This window comes from Podarcis vaucheri (assembly GCF_965113315.1).
Source record: "Podarcis vaucheri genome assembly, chromosome: 4".
NCBI classification, from domain to species: Eukaryota; Metazoa; Chordata; class Lepidosauria; order Squamata; family Lacertidae; genus Podarcis; species Podarcis vaucheri.
Window position 1 is genome coordinate 104,031,486 of NC_138762.1, and position 17,901 is coordinate 104,049,386.

Here is a 17,901-nt window from a genome sequence, read left to right on the forward strand (position 1 = left end):
CCCGCAGTTTGGTCAAACTCATGCTGGTAGCTTCAAGAACACTGTCCAACCATCTTGTCCTCTGTTGTTCCCTTCTTCTTGTGCCCTCCATCTTTCCCAGCATCAGGGTCTTTTCCAGGGAGTCTTCTCTTCTCGTGAGGTGGCCAAGTCTTGGAGGCTCAGCTTCAGCATCTGTCCTTCCAGTGAGCATTCAGGGCTGATTTCCTTCAGAATGGATAGGTTTGATCTTCTTGCAGTCCATGGGACTCTCAAGAGTCTCCTCCAGCACCATAATTCAAAAGCATCCATTCTTCAGCAATCAGCCTTCTTTATGGTCCAGCTCTCACTTCCATACATCACTACTGGGAAAACCATAGCTTTAACTATACGGACCTTTGTTGGCAAGGTGACGTCTCTGCTTTTTAAGATGCTATCTAGGTTTGTCATTGCCAAGAGAGGATAATCATCATTTATACCATTTGGTTGTAAAAATGACAACAACAAAAACCAACCCTCAAAGTCAGTTTGCCGGTTTCCCATCGGAACCTGGTAGGCCACTGTTGGAGATTAGAAGTCTTCTGCAACAACAAATCTCATCAGCCAGGGACCATGCTGGCTGTACCTGATGTTGTGGAGGACCAGGTTGGTGGAAGTTCCTGAGTTCTTACAATCCTATAGCATTGTTTTTTTCCTCCTGCCATTGTAATTTATATTATTTGTTTTTATTTAACATGCTGTATTTACACATCACCCTTCCTGAGAATAGATTCCAGGGCAGTTTGCAATAATTAGAAGTACAGAATTTGATGTTAAAAGAATTATATGAATTGTTGTTGTTGAGTCGTTGAGTCGTGTCCAACTCTTCGTGACCCCCTGGACCAGAGCACGCCAGACACTCCTGTCTTCCACTGCCTCCCGCAGTTTGGTCAAACTCATGTTAGTAGCTTCGAGAACACTGTCCAACCACCTCATCCTCTGTCTTCTCCTTGTGCCCTCCATCTTTCCCAACATCAGGGTCTTTTCCAGGGAGTCTTTTCTCATGAGGTGGCCAAAGTATTGGAGTCTGAGCTTCAGGATCTGTCCTTCCAGTGAGCACTCAGGGCTGATTTCCTTCAGAATGGATAGGTTTGATCTTCTTGCAGTCCATGGGACTCTCAAGAGTCTCCTCCAGCACCATAATTGAAAAGCATCAATTCTTTGGTGATCAGCCTTCTTTATGGTCCAGCTTTCACTTCCATACATCACTACTGGGAAAACCATAGCTTTTACTATTTGTTGTTGTTGTTTAGTCGTTTAGTCGTGTCCGACTCTTCGTGACCCCATGGACCAGAGCACGCCAGGCACTTCTGTCTTCCACTGCCTCCCGCAGTTTGGTCAAAATGAATTAAGTTGTACAAATTAGGTAAATATTGGGCTGCAAATGTTGGATTACAGTAAATGCATTTTATCTAGTACATTTCCATCCTGCTTTTCTTCCACCAGAGAGGCATGCAACCTCCTGTTCAGGCGCAGGCCAGAAAAAAAAACTAATTTGTTCTATGTGGTTGCAAATGGTAATCTGAACCCCACTTTGCATTTTGTTGGTGGCAGACAGCAGATTGCCCAAAGTAATGTTCCTTTCAGGTATTCTCCTTTAGCATAGATAAAACAGAGCCCAAATCAGCAACCCCTCTAGTGCAAATTAGGCTAAATATCAAAGAATACATCAAAAGAAAACTTTGCACTGCCTGATCTTCTTTCCAATGAAGCCACCATTACACTCAGATTAGAGGAGGGATTTCCAAACGGTGTGCTGTGTGAGGTCTGCTAATATGCTGCAAGAAGTAAATTATATGATTAAAGGTTCCTCTGGGCTCTGAGCCCTAATAGAGGAGGGTGCCCACAGCATCTCTGCATGATTAATTGCTCTGGCCTTGCCTGCTCTCAGTCAGCCTCCGCTGAGGGCAGCTAATTCTGCTGTACCTTTCCTGCAGGTGTGACTGAATCATGTAATTACTCCCTTGCAGAGACATAACAGCATTACCTGTCCTCGGAGGAGCAGACTTTGCATGTGTCTACACTGTGGGAATGCCTCTCAGACAGAAGCCACACCCACAACAGTGACTCGTGCAGACGCAATAAGGATGGGCTGCTGTCCAGGTAGGTACTTCTTGCTGTTACACAAAAGGTAAAGGGACCCCTGACCATTAGGTCCAGTCACGGACGACTCTGGGGTTGCGGCGCTCATCTCGCTTTACTGGCCGAGGGAGCCAGCGTAAAGCTTCCGGGTCATGTGGCCAGCATGACTAAGCCGCTTCTGGCAAACCAGAGAAGCGCATGGAAACGCCGTTTACCTCCCCACCGGAGCGGTACCTATTTATCTACTTGCACTTTGACGTGCTTTCAAACTGCTAGGTTGGCAGGAGCAGGGACCGAGCAACGGGAGCTCACCCCGTCGCGGGGATTTGAACCGCCGACCTTCTGATTGGCAAGTCCTAGGCTCTGTGGTTTAACTCACAGCGCCACCCACGTCCTCTAAAGGGGGTACCAGTCCCATAATTCCAGGGGAAAGCCTCAGAAGCTTTGAGAAATTTGGCCTAGAGAACTGGAACATAAGAACCAGGCAGGAATAATTTCAGGCCTGAGGAATCTCTCAGCAAAGTGGACCTCTCCTAAGTTGGTGGGCTTACCTGTCAGGGGAGGTAGAGACGCTGGCACCACCAGATGCCATTTAAATTTCCCATAATGCCCCAGCGTGATACCAAGCTCTCCAACATTTTTCTGATGAAAATAGGGACATCCTATTCAATAATAATAATAATAATAATAATTTTATTTATATCCTGCCTATCTGACTGGGTTTCCCCAGCCCCTCTGGATAGCTTCCAAAACATAAAAAATGTATTAAAACATTAATCCTTAAAAAAGACACATCCCTATACAGATTACTTATCTCCTTGACCAGGGGGTCGCATAACTTTATGCCCACCAACATGTCTACGATGAAAATAGGGGTGTCCTAAGGAAGAGTGGGACATTCCAGGATCAAATCAGAAACTGGGACGGCTTCTGTAAATCCAGGGTGATCCCTGGAAAATAGGGGCACTTGGAGGGTCTGTGACAGTATTTTACTAAAAGGGAGCAAAGCTAAGGGAGCTGGGCATGTTTAGCCTGGAGAAGAGGAGGTTAAGGGGTGATATGATAGCCATGTTCAAATATATAAAAGGATGTCACATAGAGGAGGGAGAAAGGTTGTTTTCTGCTGCTCCAGAGAAGCGGACACGGAGCAATGGATCTAAACTACAAGAAAGAAGATTCCACCTAAACATTAGGAAGAACTTCCTGACAGTAAGAGCTGTTTGACAGTGGAATTTGCTGCCAAGGAGTGTGGTGGAGTCTCCTACTTTGGAGGTCTTTAAGCAGAGGCTTGGCAACCATATGTCAGGAGTGCTCTGATGGTGTTTCCTGCTTGGCAGGGGGTTGGACTCGATGGCCCTTGTGGTCTCTTCCAACTCTATGATTCTATGATTCAAACACCGGTGGTTGTCCCTTCGAGAGAAGTGGGATCCTGGCAGTTGCAGAAGGAACTAAGGATTTGATCATATGCTGCAGAAGAAGACACTCTTAGTCCATTCCAAGGGTGGGGTTTTTCTGTGTTTTTTGTTTTTTGCTCTCTCACCTGCCTTTCCTCTGGACGGCTTTTCAAGGACAATAAGTAATGAAAACAACTGATCTCTCACGCTGCTGGGCTGGGGGTGGGAGGCCATCCCATAATACCCAAGACTTCACATTAATATCGCCCTGTTAACTTTTTCTAAGGACCCAAATCTTCCTATAATAAATATCCTTCACGGTGACAGGTAAAGCTCAAGTCACACACTGCCTTTGAAGTTTTAATGGCCACTCCAGCATCTCGATAAAGCTACTCAGCCTTTTCGTTGGTAGTAATTTTGCAAAGCCCGAAGCGGTGCGAGTCATCTTTACTGTTCAGCTCCCAAGGACGGAGATCTCATAAAACGCTGGGCTTCAAAGAGGCTGCTCCTTTCCTTGCCCCTTTTAAAAAGGAAATTCCTCCTATGTTCTACACGGAGTCTACACAATTTAACACACGCCTCCCATATTTCGCCCTGCTCTTCCAGCCATCGTAAGTGTCAGCATCTACTTACCCAGCCAACCACGGTCCTGGCAGTTAAAAGGGTTGCTTTTGCCTTTCTTTCTTTTTCCTGGCAGGAATCCAACCTTTAACACCCCTCTGAAATGCTTGGGGTAGAATTATCTGCCTTTTACCAAGTTATTTTTTAATTAGTTCAGGGGTGCCATGGCAACTTGGACAGGGATCTATCTGTTCTAGGAATCACTACTCTTTATGACTGTCATCTACAGCCCATTTACTTTATGGGATCCCTGCTTGCCCTGCTCTGAACATATTCATAACTGGAGCAAGGTCAGAGAATGAGAGAGATAGGGGGTTGCTTGCAAACACAGGTAAGTTTCTTTCAAGCAAGTTGACATTCTGTCAGGTGAGCTCCTGTGCATTTAAGGATGCGGCAAGAAGAAAGGCAGAGGCAATGAGGTCCTTTCGCTGCTCAGGCCAGGGAGGAAGTCTCAAAGAGGAAGTCATTATGGGGTGGGGGTCAAGGATTATCAGCTGACCTGACCTATAGGTGCACCGTGGCTTCCTTGTCTGATGTGAGCAGTCTCCCTCCAGGTTCCCACACAGGCTGGATAAAGTACCGCCAGTTCAAGACCTTGTCTTCCTCACACATTCCTTAGGTAGTGTCTTCGAGGTGGAGCACTGACTGACCCACATTGTTAATTAATTGAAAGAGGCAAAGAGAGGTTTATATCTGCCAAGTGTTGGTTTATGTTTTGCACTGAGCATTCATAATGACTTTTAGAATACATCTGAAGGCAGCCCTGTTTAGGGACGTTTTTAATGTTTGTTGCTTTATCGTGTTTTTAATATTCTGTTGGGAACCGCCCAGAGTGGCTGGGGAAGCCCAGCCAGATGGGCGGGGTAGAAACAATTAATAATAATAATAATAATAATAATAATAATAATAATAATAATAATTATCAGTCGTACCTTGGAAGTTGAACAGAATCCGTTCCGGAAGTCTGTCGACTTCCAAAGTGTTCAGAAAGCAAAGCGTGGCTTTTAATCGGGTGCAGGAAGCTCCTGCAGCCAATCAGAAGCCAAGGAAGCCCTGTCGGACATTAGGCTTCCAAAAATAGTTTGCAAACCAGAACAGTCACTTCCGGGTTTGTGGTGTTTGGGAGCCAAAATGTTCGACAACTAAGCAGTGCAACTAAGGAAGGCTGCAGACGTGCATGAGAAACGCACACACACACCCGGTCATGATTCCAGACTTTCTGTTACCCACACTGCCCAGTGCGCATGTGAAACATCTCATCTCTTAATCATGGCTAAGAAATTGGGGACAAGAGATTGGGAGTGCGTGGTCCCTGCCTCTTTTCTCGTCTCCTGCACAAAATCTTCCCTACTTGTCCTTGTTAGCCTTAACCATGGCTGAGCATCACATCGTCAGTGTCAGAATATGACCTGTGAGCAATGTACACTCCGACCGCCATGATTAAAAGGCCTTCAGTACTGAACAGAACTAATCAGCTGCAATGAAGCCGGAGTTAGTCATGGCCAAGGGGCTCTGAAAGAAACAGAATGGGACTAACTAAATTCTTACAGGTTGCCGTCAAGTAACCCTTACTCAGGGTAAGTAGACCCCTCAAAATTAACAGACCTAAGCTAGTCATGGCGATTAAATTTCAATACGTCTAACAAAATTCAGGATAGCTCAGTCGGTAGAGCATGAGACTGTTCATCTCAGGGTCATGTGTTTGAGTTCTACCTAGGGCAAAACATTGCAGGGGGTTCCTTGTGGTTCCTTCCAACTCTATGATTCTACACACTGCCCAAGCTTGTGCCCCAGAGAGGTCATTTCGGGATCGCTAACGCAGCAAAAACAATGCAGCAGTTACGAGTTTTTAGTATCACTACTACTATTACTATTAGCTAGGCATGGCCAAACTCAGCCCTCCAGATTTTTTGGGACTACAGTTCCCATCATCCCTGACTACTGGTCCTGTTAGCTAGGGATGATGGGAGTTGTAGTCCCCAAACATCCGGAGGGCCGAGTTTGGCCATGTCTGCTATTAGCGGTCTCTGCAGCCACTGCAGGTGCTGTGATTCTCCGGTGGTTTTACCCCCACTCCCCTGCCTGGAGGTGCACTCTATTGTCTCTTGAGACAGACAAATGCCAACAATTCTCAACAAGTCAGTTTAAATGCCATGGGGTGGTGAATTGGTTTGTATTTAATCACAGCTCGCTTCGGTCTGGACTGTGTCCTTTGCCTTTTTATATCTGGTAGGCCGGTGCTTCCGAAATGTCTGCTAGCTGACACACTGTTTATTTTTGAATTAAAGTGGGGGTTTTACCTTTAGAATGAGCAAGAGTGGAGAATTATCTGTACATGGTGGAGCTCGCCCCTTGTTCTCCTGTGCAAGTCAAGATGAGAAGAGTGAGTCACGCCAAGACACAAAAGGGAGCCTCCTCTGAAGGGTGACACGTGACAGAATTATCTGCCCCCCCCCCCCCGATGGTGTGACTGGACTGAAGCAAGGGCAGAGCAGTGAATCATGCAGAGACGGGCAGGCAGCTTTCTCTGAGGGTGCATATTTTGGGCTTGCAGCATCCTTCAGTGGCTTACGTTAAGGTTGCCATATTTCAAAAAGTCAAAATCCCAAAGCAAAAGATGTTGATCTCCAAAAATCTCCTATTTTTCCAGGAAAACGACACTTCTGACGTGGACTGCCATGCTTCCAGACATTTCTACATTTTTGACGGATGAATCCCAGTTTATGTGCTTCATCGTGGCACACATTTGGGGAATTGTGGCTCTAAGCGTACTGAGCATGCTCACAAAATCTCACCACAGTGAGGGGAACACATGAGAGCCCTTGGTGTAAGAGGCATTAAAGCCCAGTTTCAAAGCATATATGGAACAGGTTCGGGGGCTAGACAGTTGTCAGGCATTGCCTTAAACCATAAGGGCGCGCATAGCCCCTTCCAGCTTAAACGAAATAACATTTGGAATCACTGTGACTAATGTATTTGCAGATGGTACAAGCTGACACCATTTGATAATCAGGTTTCTCTCGTCTTTATGAAGATTTGCTTCTTTGAGGTTACTGAAAAGCCCTTTTATATCACAGAAATTAGCTGAAACGTCCGGAGGCATGGTATGTACCCTTCAAAATGCTCACATTTCACTTGATTGCTGCTGTTAATATTTCAAAGATGAAGTAAATCTTCTCCCCCCCTCAGGGCATTTTAGCATGTGTGAACTTTTTGCAAGGACGAGTGGATCTCAGTTCCATCTTCATAACAGAAAGGCTGGGGGGCGGGGGGGGGGGGCGAAGCATTGATATACCCACCGGAGTGTGGAAAATGATAACCATATGGGGAAAGACTTTTACTTATGTTCAATTTAATATTCTGAAGAGACTGAACTAAATGTGTCATTTCATGTAATGTACACTCTTTAAAAATGCAAATAGCATGCAAGGGTGGGGGGGTTGATAATTATAGGGGTTGAAGCAGGTGGGTGGGGGGAGCTTAACCTTCTCCTCCCTTGATGGACAAAATTTGAGGAGAAAAGGACTTTTACAATCCCCAATAAATAACCCTCCCTCCCTCCAGAAGCTGCTATTTGCATATTTTTAAAAAATGCATCCTAAGTGCAAACATGCATACGATGTCTAGTTTATCTCAGCGCCTTCAGCAAAATACAGCCAAAGGGAAACACTTTTACAATCCATTGACTTCAAGGGGAGACAGCTAAGCATAGGTTTGGTTCACCTATTTGCTCCCTTGCAGCCACGGCTTTGATATCGGGTGGAGGGAAGGTGAGTTTGGCTGAGGGGTTGGGAGATCCCCCATTGAGAGCCAGTGTGGTGTAGTGGTTAAGAGCGGTAGTCTCGTAATCTGGGGAACCGGGTTCGCTTCCCCGCTCCTCCACATGCAGCTGCTGGGTGACCTTGGGCCAGTCACACTTCTCTGAAGTCTCTCAGGCTCACTCACCTCACAGAGTGTTTGTTGTGGGGGAGGAAGGGAAAGGAGAATGTTAGCCGCTTTGAGACTCCTTAAAGGGAGTGAAAGGCGGGATATCAAATCCAAACTCTTCTTCTTCTTCCTGATCTCCTGAATTCAATGGGATGCCCATGTTTTAACTTTGGCTGAAGTGGATTTATTTATCCTGCAGAGGATTTGCTGCCTTATCTGTTATTCTGGGCGCACTAAAGCTACAATCTTTTATGCACTGAAGGAAAGAATGCTCAGGATTGCACTGTGAGGAGGAAGAACTTTTGACCAAATGTTGTAGAAAGCGAAGGCCACCCACAAAAGCAGCAGCAGCCCATGTACTTTTACTGTCACTGAATCCTTCAAACATAAACATATATGCAGAGCTGATTTGAATTACCTTGTAGTCCTAGAGGATTTTTTTTTTTCCAGCCCCACAGACCCTTCAGCTTGCTGTTTCTGTGAGGTGGGAGCAAATGTGGTGGTTTCTGCTTTCACGGGTTCATACAAACAGGCTCTGCAGCTGGGAAACCTGCTGGTACAGAATACACACGAGCCCACCCCTAAAACCTTGGCCAACAGGGTCTGGGGTCAGAAGCAGCACTTCCTACTGCTTTTTCCCGGCTCTTTATAAGTGAATACGAGAAGCAAAGTTACAGGGAACCAGGCAGAGGGCCTTCTCGGTAGTGGCGCCCGCCCTGTGGAACACCCTCCCACCAGATGTCAAAGCGATGAATAACTACCTGACATTTAGAAGACATCTTAAGGCAGCCCTGTTCAGGGAAGCTTTTAATCTGTGATATTTTACTGTATTTTTTGTTTCTATGGAAGCCGCCCAGAGTGGCTGGGGTAACCCAGCCAGATGGGCGGGGTACAAATAATAAATTATTATTATTATTATTATTTCACTCTGTTTACTCGTGTGGGTCATGGGTAAAGAGCTGCAACTGGGAAAATCCAGGACGACACACTTGCACCTTTCACTCAGACCCTACTTTCTGGGGTAGGGAGAGGGCAATAGTGCTTCTCCTTCCAAGTTTCCTTAATTATCCTGGAGCCCGCAGAATCCTCATGCAGCCATGGTACTGCTTATTGGGTCACCCTACTCCTGTGGGTTAAACCACAGAGCCTAGGACTTGCCATTCAGAAGGTCGGCGGTTCAAATCCCCGTGATGGGGTGAGCGCCCGTTGCTCGGTCTCTGCTCCTGCCAACCTAGCAGTTCGAAAGCACGTCAAAGTGCAAGTAGATAAATAGGTACCGCTCTGGTGGGAAGGTAAACGCCGTTTCTGTGTGCTGCTCTGGTTTGCCAGAAGCGGCTTAGTCATGCTGGCCACATGACCCGGAAGCTGTACACTGGCTCCCTCGGCCAATAAAGCGAGATGAGCGCCGCAACCCAAGTCGTCCGTGACTGGACCTAATGGTCAGGGGTCCCTTTACCTTCTTACCCCCTTTAGCAATGTGTAACAGCAAGAAGTACCTACCCGGACAGCAGCTCATCCTTATTGCGTCTGCACGAGTCACTGTTGTGGGTGTGGCTTCTGTCTGAGAGGCATTCCCACAGTGTAGAGGCATGCAAAGTCTGCTCCTCCGAGGACAGGTAATGCTGTTAAAGCGAGATGAGCGCCGCAACCCCAGTCGGCCACGACTGGACCTAATGGTCAGGGGTCCCTTTACCTTTACTCCTGCATAACAGCTGGGAATTTAAGGCCAGTGTCTATCTACCCTAATATGCCAATTCCAGAAGTGGTCAGTAGGCTGCCACCAGGAAAGTCCACAGGCAGATATCAAGGCAGCAACCCTTCTCTGCTGTTTGGCCCTTGGCCGCTGGAGCCTTGCTGCTTCTGAGCCATGGCTAGTAGCATTTGATACATATAATTGTACATATAGAGTCTAAGCATTGCTTCATGCCAGGGGCCATTGCAACATCCTACAGCAGCTGATTCTGTAAGTTAGTAGGCTATGCATTGTGTGAAGAAGTACTTTATTTCACGTCACCTCACCTAAATATTGTCATTTCCCACAAACTAGTGAAAATGGCCCATTCCTGCTTTTGTTTCCAGTAACAGGGATATATAGAGAAGTTTTTCGTGCTTGATTTTTTATTGCATTTTTAATATTCTGCTCGGAGCCACACAGTGACTAGGGGCAAGTCAGTCAGGTGCGCAGCATATAAATAATAAAATTATTGTTACTTATTACTCCACCCCTGCATCCATGTTGTGTGTGTGTACACCTAAAATCACTGACCTGAGGGTCATCTAGTCCAATGCCCTGCAATGCAGAAATCTTGACTAAAGCATCCATGACATATGGCCAACCTCTTCTTTAAAAACCTCCAAGGAAGAAGAGTCCACCACCTTCTGAGGTAGCCCATTCCATGGTCAAACAACTATTACCGTCAGAAAGTCCTTCCTGTTTAGCTGGAATCTCCTTTCTTGTAACTTGAACCCGTTGGTTTGGGTCAGGGGTCGGCAAACTGAGGCCCACGGGCCAGATCAGGCCCAACTGCCTTCAGGATCCGGCCCACGGACTGTCCGTGGATTGGCGTGGGGATTCTGTTTGTTCGTACTGCGCCGTTTTCCCCCCTGCGCCATTCCATTCCCCCCCTCCGTCACACACACTGCGGTGGCGCCTCCTTCCTCCCTCCTCCTGGCTTCTCCCCGCCCTGCCTAGAGGAGGAAGGGGGCTGGGCTGAGCTGGCTGAGCGCCATTTTAAGCAGCCCCTCTCTGGAGCCAGTCCTTTCATGTCGCTCATCTTCCATCTGCCACCCTGGTGCTCCTGTGGGCCAGAGCAGACAAGCTCACTCTGCCTACCCACAAGCAGCAGCGGTTGTGGTGGTGGCGGCAGCCCCAGGGAAGGTAAGCGCTGGGGCTGGGGAGGACTACTTGCCCCCCTCGCCTCGTCTTCCAGCTCCACCCCCCCCTCGGTGCCACTTCTCTAGCCCGCCACAAGTTCTGAGGGACAGTGGGCGGGCCCGTGACTAAAAATTTTTGCTAACCCCTGGTTTGGGTCTTGCCGCCCTGGAGCAGGAGAAAACAAGCTTGCTCCATCTTCCATGTGACAGCCCTTGAGATATTTGAATTGTATCTCCTCAGTCTCCTTTTCCAGGCTAAACACACCCAACTCCCTCAACCGTTCCTCATAAGGCTTGGTTTCCAGACCCTCAATACCTTCTGCTGTAAACATAAGCTGGGGAATTCATAGGCAGCCTCTTATAGCTTCCATGTGTGCAGGATTCATGACAAAAGCCAAAAATCAAGTATGAATCTTGGCCAGTCTCTCTCTCTCTGGTCAAGAGATGAAGTTTGTGTTGCTCTAATAACTGTTCCGTTTCCACTAACATTTAGGAGAATCAGATGGTTGTTTTCCTGATGCGTTAAAGCAGCCGAGACTTGGGAGCCGCCCGCTGTTTAGATGATAAAACCTATCTGGAACTGTCCCGCTAGAGCTTTCCAAGAGAATGTATTAAAAACAAGCCAGAGCCCTTTACAGCATTCCTGAAAATGGAAAAATCCTTCATCTCTCTGAGGATCGCATTAAAACAACTGTTGGAAGGCCTGTTAAATATGAAAGAGCCGGAATCCCGTGACTCCACGCTGCCTCTGTGTATGGGAACCCCCCTGGACATGGTGTACCCTCTGTGGGTTGAGGAAAACTCAAGCTGCGTGGAATCCATGCCTGAAATGTACGATTTGATTCACCTTTGGCACGGCATTCCTATATGAAACGAACGGAAGACTGACCCACAGGCATTGTACTGTATGCGTTTGTGGAGAGTCAAGTGAGCAAATGGAGAGGCGGAGTTTAAGACGTCAGGGGGATGACTGCATTCAGTTAACATCCCTCACTCTTGCACCTGTTGCTTATCGTCGAGGCAGTTTGCCAATCTGCAGGTGGTGCTCCAGACCCAAAATCTCCAGTATTATTAACAAACTGAGCAGGCATATCTTAGCAGCACTATAAAACATGCAGCCAGGATACTTTCTGGAAATACCTTCTCCCACATGATCTGAAAATTCCTGGGTTAAAGTTGAGATGTCCATTTACTTGAAATATTAAATCCATGGGAATGTAATACTGGACGTATTTCAACAGAATTGTGGAACTCTACCTCGGGGGCAGTCCAGCCAAGCTAAACTCCCTCTGTTCGGAAGCTGCTAATTTCAGAGATGGCCCTGGACTGGTCCTAGAGCGGAAACTCAGAGAGAGATGCAGGAAGTAGCCATCTTTCTGAGAACACACAACTCCCATCTTCCCTGGCCATTGATCATGTTTGCTGAAGTTGATGGAATTGTAATTCAGCAGCACCTGGGGAGCCAAAGGTCCATAATATCTGGTGTCTGCATCACTGAGGTTGATGGAGCTATAAGCCTAAAGAAAATCCAGTCCGGAATAATAAAACATGAAGAGAGGTGGGCTCACAATAATTTTCTATTATTTCTTATGTGTACCCCAACAATTTGAAAATTAAAATTAAGACAGGTTTTCAAAAATCAGGAGATCTGTTCTTGACACACACAAACAAATGCTTTTAGGCACTTTTTATTTTCCAAAAAAAAGGGGTCATATATATATATATATATATATATATATAAAGCATCTCATTCTCTTTCAGTAACGATACAGCTGTTTGCTTGATCATTTGCATAGGATATATCGCCATACAAAAATAAGGACAGGGAGTGGGGCAGAGTAGCAGGGGAAGAGCAGCAAAACAATATGCTTGTGTTTTTCTTTTCCAGGATTAAACATCTGAAGCCTTACAAAAAAAATATGTACATCTTTTCCCATCATCTATTTACAATTAAGAGCAATGCTTTTTTTTTTTTAGAAAAAAGCTATAAACAACTTTAATTTATCAAGTTTGTGGAAAATTTTCTAAAAAAAAAAACTCTACCATATACCACAAAAATAAATAAAAGACGCAAACAATAGTCTGAACAAAGTTTTGCTTCGAGGCCTTTCTCCCCCCCCCCCTTTTTTTTGGCATGTTGATTAGTTAACTTTACTTTCTACCCTTTGGTTGACAGCATGACATTGCAGCTCAGTGGCTGTGATGCAGAGAAGCCCCAAAAGCCCAGGCAAGGACTTCTGAGCCCACGCTGGGGTGTCTCACCTCGTGCCAAAGGCAGTGCTGTGCACAACTTCAGAACCCTCTACCCTCGGATCTTGGGCTCCAAGACATGCACAATGGGAAAGAACAAGGAAATAGGCTAAAAACGTATTAAAAACAAACCGGAGTTTCTAAAGCAGCTTGTTAATTAGCTGTTAGGAAGGGGGAAAGGCGCAGAACTCTGCTGCAAAGGAAAGCTTGCCTCGCAAATCACCTCCCCGTGTAACTGAATTACTTATGGTGCAATCTGACCGTATCCTACAACTTAATCTCCTCCTCTGTTGCTCGGAGTCCATTATTAAGGACCTGGTTGGCAATGAAGGATAAGGCTCGGAATAATTTGTGGTTTTCTGGGGAAACCTGGAAGTGTATCGGGGCTCAATCAGGGTGAAGGTCTGTCGTGGTCAACAAGCTTCCTTAGAAGGCAGCTCATCTGATCATTACTAATCTTCCCTTGGGAAACAAGGGTATTGGCTGTGCTTCAGGGCATTCAGAATTCACTTGAGCAACCAAGAGGCCAGGTAAATTGGCCATGTAAATTGGCTATGATCCCTAAACCATGCCCCAGGCTCTGCAATGGAAGAGCAGGGCTTCTTCAGCTGAGAAGTCAAGGTGGCAAAGGTTCCCCGGTTGCTGAGGTCCACATCTCTCCTTTAACCCAGTCTTCATGAAGGTCTTCATCGTTCCTGCCAAAACACAAGTGGCTCGGATTCTGCCAAGCATACTCTCCAACACCCAAGCTGGCCGTGCTACATCTGCACAACTTAGCAGTGAACCTCAATCTGGTGTCAAGTGGAGAACTGATGCAACTGAACAGGAAAAAGAAATGTTCCAACAGCGTGTCTCCAAGGGAAATAATTTAACACATTCTCCTGTTTTAAGAAAGCACTCCCAAGTACTGCTTCTTTCAAAAGGGTTGCCTAAGATGTCCACCAGGAATATATGTTGGTCAAACAGGACTATGCACTGAGTAGGCCAACCTGTTGACAGGTGGGGTTAGGGAAGATGGAAAGCCCATGAGAGAGATTTGCCCTTCCTGAAGAGACTAGAGTGGCCATACTAATAACAGTAAGTTCTGGTGTACATGATTATTTACTCAGTTTATATCAGGCATAGACAAACTCGGCCCTCAAGATGTTTTGAGACTACCATTCCCATCATCCCTGACCACTGGGTCCTGTTAGCTAGGGATGGTGGGAGTTGTAGTCCCAAAACATCTGGAGGGCTGAGTTTGCCTATGCCTGCTTTATATCCTGCCCTTTCTCCTGAGCAAGAGGTGGCACAGCAAGAATTCATACAGGATTTGTGTATGTAAACGAGGACCTGAATAGCAATCTCAGCTACAATCTAGTAAAGATTTTAGGTCTCAGATTCCAGGAAGAGACCTCAGCTGCAACTCTACATTCACTTGGGAGTAAGCCCCACAGAATGTAATAGGACCTACTTCCAAGTAACTATACATAAGCACTGTTAAGAGCACACGTTACTTTGCCCCACTGAAGCCAATTAGACCTGGAAGTGCTCAGCTTTTGTCAGGATTCAACCCATTATAATGCCGGAGGCAGCAGTCTTCAAAGCTAAGGTATAAGAAGTAGATAAACAGAGTGGGACTTATTTGCAAGCAAACATGCACAGAATTGTTCCATGGGCAAACTCTTGTGTATCTAACTGTCTTGTGCTACTTGCTAGTACTATTTCCATTACTGCCTCTGAAACAGATTAACCTGTGAAATTTTATGTTGAATTAAAATTAAGTTTGAAAGGGCACCACTTGATTATTATTTTTTAAGCAGAACTAATCACAGATCATTTTCTGAAACCCATGAGAATGGACAGAACCATTGCTCTTGAAGACAGAACACTGCTGAAAGTTAACACACCAGACATTCTTTTTCCTGTTCGGTTCCGACATTCAAAATTCACCCTCTTTTGTGGGTCAACCCGTCTTGCCTTCATTGTCATTCTGATCTAGGTAAGATGGTGGAGCCATTGGTGTGGTGAGATGCTAGGCAGAAAAGGGAATTTCGGCAGTGGAGGCTCAAAGGGCCACAAAACACGGTTTTTTTGCTCTAGGCAAAAGCATTCCGACTGATAGTTCCTTCCCCTCAATTTAAAATGGGATGAGGTTTGAGTACGAGCAGGTACACTGCCACCTCCACTCTCATCCTGTCCTCAGCTATGGTATATTGAGCTAGATTCCAGCAGCAGAGAGCACATTCCCTCTCAATGTTAGAACTCCAATTTTACGAAATGTGTTTATGCTTTAATAAGAAAGGGGTGCTTGTTTTTCAGGGTGGGATTACAGCATCGTTTACATTTCAACTAGCAAACTTTGGGGGAGGAGAAACTGCAGTATCCTTTGCCTTTGCGAAAGCGGCAAGTCGTGTCCCAGCCGCTGCCGTCCCCCAGATCCATATTACATAGACAAATACACAGAAAGTTTCAGTACACATTATCACTAGCTGCACCGGGAATGCCACACACAAACAGGTGGTGTGCATTTGATACCAGAACCTGAGCTGGGCCTGGACATATAGATCAAACGGGCTACAAACCACACCGACATCATATTCCCACAGACCCCTTTCCATTCTCCAGACAGCTGATCAATGCAGCTTGTTTGAAAGGGCTACATGCACACTCAATACAGTTGAATCGGGGGCAAAAAAAAATCCACACAGAATTAGATTGTACTGGTGTTGAACCAGCTTAGTGTTTTGATATTCTAAACCCACATTCTAAATCCTTCTTTTTAAAGCAATATTAAGTTTAGCTTATAGTAAGAGGTTTAACATTATGTATCAGATCCACCCTTGTTATTTAAGCTCCTGGCAGTTGCTTAACAGTTCATATTTTGCAAATATTTTGTACTTGTAAAACATTTTAGGGGAGGAAGTGTGATCTGTTTTGAATTCTCAGTGCATCACATCTGTGTGAACAATAACAAAAGCGATTGGATGGCTAGCTCATTATGTGAAACCAAGGCGGCTAACTTTTTTTGAGAGGTATTTTAAAAAGATGGTTCAATTTTTAAATGTGCCATATTAAAACTGTCCGAAGTAAGATGGTTGCTACTTTTCCCAGCTGATTTCTAGAAAATCCTTTTGTAAGAAAACATTATAAGCTGATCTGCATATTTACAAAATCTTTGTCATAGCAAACATGCAACTTACAGAACATTTTGTTCTATGGCTATTTATGAATTTGTATATATATATATATATATTTCATCTCCACAGAAAAAAAAACTTTTTTTATAAAATATAACAAGTAATAAAACATCCAGTAAAATTCTGACAGAAAATAAATGGTGGCTTGTCCTCTTAGATTCACTTAGCTGTAAATTAAATTAGTTTTCCTAAACACTGCTTACCAGAGCAAGAGTGTCTTGGTCAAGGCCCCAAAAAACATAGATTCCAGAGCTTTTGAGACATAATACTTACATTTAGGGACACCTCGTCATGTTATATTTTGCAGATGTGAGCTGGGGCATTGCTATACAACATACTTTAATCAGCTCCATACCAATTAACTGTCATTGCTTTCCTCCAAGGAATCCTGGGGAGCACAGTCTCATCTGTCACAGATTCCCCATCACAAAACAGTCCCCAAGAGTCCCCAGGAAAAAGGTTATGGGCATTAAATACCTGTGATGTAGATACATCCATAGACACTTGTTTACATCCACAGGCAAGAGGAGCTTGCCAGACTGCATTAGCTGTCTTTGTACTTCACAGTAAGCCATAAATCACAGCTTATCATGAATGAGCAGAGTCGTCTTGTGTGTTTGTTGACCGCTCCTCAACTGGCACATGGGGGAACAACACAAACCTTGCTTACTGTGCCACCTGAAGCTGGGACCATGGTTTGTAGGAACAAACCACGGTTCTGGGTTTGGAAAACACGCTAAGCCATGGTTTGCGGTTTGTTTCTTCTGCTCACGCAAGCGGAGTAGTGAAGCAGCAGTAGCTGGGAAGCAGACATGGCCACATTGCTTGTTCACGGCTTACTGTGATGTATGAACATTAGTCGCCATGTGGCAAAACAGGTAACAGCAAAACCCTGGCTTCCCGACGCGTGTGTTTAGCCAAAATCTGGGAAACGGCTCCCATGACTGCACAGAAACCACACGCTTGTAAAACCTGTTCTGGCAAAATGTTTTTGCCTATGCATATATGAAACCGATTAATCCTATCTGCAAAATATATACCATGCTAGGGAGCCCTGAGATGACATCTGTGAGGGGCTGAAGTCAAATGCGTGAAGAGTAGGTCACGAGGCCGTAACATGGTGAAACCATCAGTATTGAGACACAGTGTCTTCCCTGTTTCCTCATAAATATACAAAATATACACTTCCAGTTTCTTTCACAATTTTTCCTCTTTTAAAAATGGAGAGCAGTTCATATGGAGTCAAAACACTTAAGCTAATTCTAACTGAACGTGTATATATACTTTAACCGAGTCACTAGGAAGTTGCATAGATACCAAGAGCCTCATGAGAAAGTCCAGCCTAGTTCTGATGTCTCTTCATGTGCAGAGCCAAGTGGTCAGACCGAGAAAAGCTGCGACTGCACACGGCGCACTGGAAAGGTTTGGCCCCAGTGTGCTTTCTGTAGTGGCGGGTCAACTCGTCGGAGCGCGCAAATCTCCAGTCACATCCTTCCCATGTGCATTTGTATGGCTTCTCTCCTGGAAACAATAAAAAGAAAAGCACACAAAAAATTAGT

The 17,901-nt window shown here is 45.4% G+C and overlaps 1 protein-coding gene and 1 long non-coding RNA gene across 5 annotated transcripts in view; one reads left to right on the forward strand and one right to left on the reverse strand.

Annotated features, from left to right (window-relative positions):
- Window positions 1-17,901, reverse strand: part of KLF5 (KLF transcription factor 5) — a 187,366-nt gene that overhangs the window by 140,878 nt on the left and 28,587 nt on the right. For 3 of the 4 annotated variants that reach the window (XM_082221427.1, XM_082221429.1, XM_082221430.1), the window contains exon 4: window positions 12,586-17,863. The exons of the other annotated variant lie outside the window; for it this stretch is intronic. In XM_082221427.1, the coding sequence (XP_082077553.1) occupies window positions 17,685-17,863 (179 nt within the window). In that variant the 3' untranslated portion in view covers window positions 12,586-17,684. Of the gene's footprint in view, window positions 1-12,585; window positions 17,864-17,901 lie in introns of those variants that run through there. 4 annotated transcript variants of the gene reach the window in all.
- On the forward strand, window positions 1,203-16,427 carry LOC309531767. Its single transcript, XR_014219439.1, has 3 exons — window positions 1,203-2,118; window positions 7,095-7,216; window positions 11,407-16,427. It is a non-coding gene; the product is annotated as an uncharacterized lncRNA (long non-coding RNA).